The sequence below is a fragment of the Leptonychotes weddellii genome, unplaced genomic scaffold (genome assembly GCF_054177405.1).
Source record: "Leptonychotes weddellii isolate Sample4059 unplaced genomic scaffold, ASM5417740v2 HiC_scaffold_5520, whole genome shotgun sequence".
Lineage (NCBI taxonomy): Eukaryota > Metazoa > Chordata > Mammalia > Carnivora > Phocidae > Leptonychotes > Leptonychotes weddellii.
This window is the reverse complement of record NW_028023130.1, coordinates 6710-8365: the sequence shown is the minus strand read 5'-3', so window position 1 is coordinate 8365 and position 1656 is coordinate 6710. Positions and strand designations below refer to the sequence as shown.

Genomic DNA, 1656 nt, shown 5'->3' with positions numbered 1-1656 from the left:
CGAAAAAATTGTTACCCACTGAAGAATCTTAACACAGTATGATTACATATATCAGGGATTAAATTTACACAATTCTCTTACCCTCTAAGGGTTATAACATACTCCATTTAGATAAAGATTAATTTATATAGCTGCTTCAGAATAAATAGGCTAACCCAAAGGATATAATTTTTAAGATGTAATCACTGATAGTGAAAGTAGTCTTTGATTCTGTGAAAGAATGAATATCATATTCTGCATGAGCAATACAACCCTCTGCCAACTAAGGTCACATTTTTACTCCAAAGTTTCCGTATGGCATTTTTTATTTCTGCATTTCTCAGGGTGTAGATTAAGGGGTTCAGCATGGGAGTTATGAATGTTAAAACCACAGTCATGAATTTATCAATGGGAAAGGTAGAATTAGGCCTTGCATACAGGAAGATACAGGGAACAAAGAATAAAATGACCATAGTTATATGGGATGCACAGGTGTAGAAGGCTTTGTGTTTCCCGTCCAAACCATGAGTCTTAAGGGAGTGGAATATGACCCCATAGGAAACTAGGAGAATGAAGAAGATGCCAGTGCAAATGGCTCCTCCATTAGCTAACATAGAAATTCCAATGAGGTAGGTACTGGTGCAAGCAAGTTTCAATAAGGGATACATATCACACACAAAGTTGTCAATGACATTGGGGCCACAGAAAGGGAGCTGATAAATAAAGAGAAATTGAACCAATGAGTGCAGGAAGCCTCCAGTCCAGGCCACCAGCAGCATAAGAACACATGCTCTCCGATTCATGATGATTAGATAATGAAGTGGTTTAGAGATGGCTACATATCGGTCATAGGCCATCACCACCAGAAGAATGACTTCAGCACCTGCAAATAAGTGATCTAGAAAGACTTGAGTCATACAAGCCTGGAAGGAAATAGTCTTCTTCTCATATAGCAAGTCTACAATCATCTTGGGAGCAATGACAGTAGAATAGATAGCATCTATAAATGATAAATAAGCTAGAAAAAAGTACATGGGAGAACCCAGTAACGGGCTGGCCATAATGGTTACCATGATAAGCAGAGTGCCCGCTATTGTCACAATGTAGATGAGTAAGAATGGGACAAACAGAACTTTTTGCCCTTCAGGGTCCTGTGTGAGCCCCAGGAGAACAAACTCTGTCACATTGTTTCTATTTCCCATATATTCTTTGGAAGGCATTGAACTCAGGTGTCAGAGGCTGCAAACAAAAGGGCCATAATGAATTTGAGAGGATCTCAAGCTTTATGTCAAAACCGGCTGCCTGGCTCAACCACGTTTGCCCCACAGGGCCTCACATAGGGTGACTTTCTAGAAAATGAGAGTTTAGAATCTCCACCCACAGTTTCTGCTTTCATTTCCACAAATTTCTTGCATCGACTACAATGAGGAGACCAGTTTTCCACCTGGGAGGTACATGTGAGTGGGCATACCAAACAAGGAAGCAGCTTTCTCCAAAATCTTGCTCACAGAGACTTCATTTTCTACTTTATATGTCATTTCTTCTTTTCTTGAATGCTTTTGGCCTTCTGAGATTGACCATGAAAACAATCTCATCTCTAATAGCCTTATTTACATAATAATACCTAGTGCATGGAGCATAAAATGATAACCTGACACTTATAGATAACTGCCTTTC

The 1656-nt window shown here is 39.6% G+C and overlaps 1 protein-coding gene across 1 annotated transcript; it reads right to left on the bottom strand.

Moving 5' to 3' along the window:
- Positions 1–227: 227 nt before the first annotated feature.
- On the bottom strand, positions 228–1207 carry LOC102731923 (olfactory receptor 4A15-like). The gene has a single exon (XM_031018167.2). The coding sequence runs from the start codon at positions 1197–1199 to the stop codon at positions 228–230; it is 972 nt and encodes a 323-aa protein (XP_030874027.2). The 5' UTR covers positions 1200–1207.
- Positions 1208–1656: the final 449 nt, after the last annotated feature.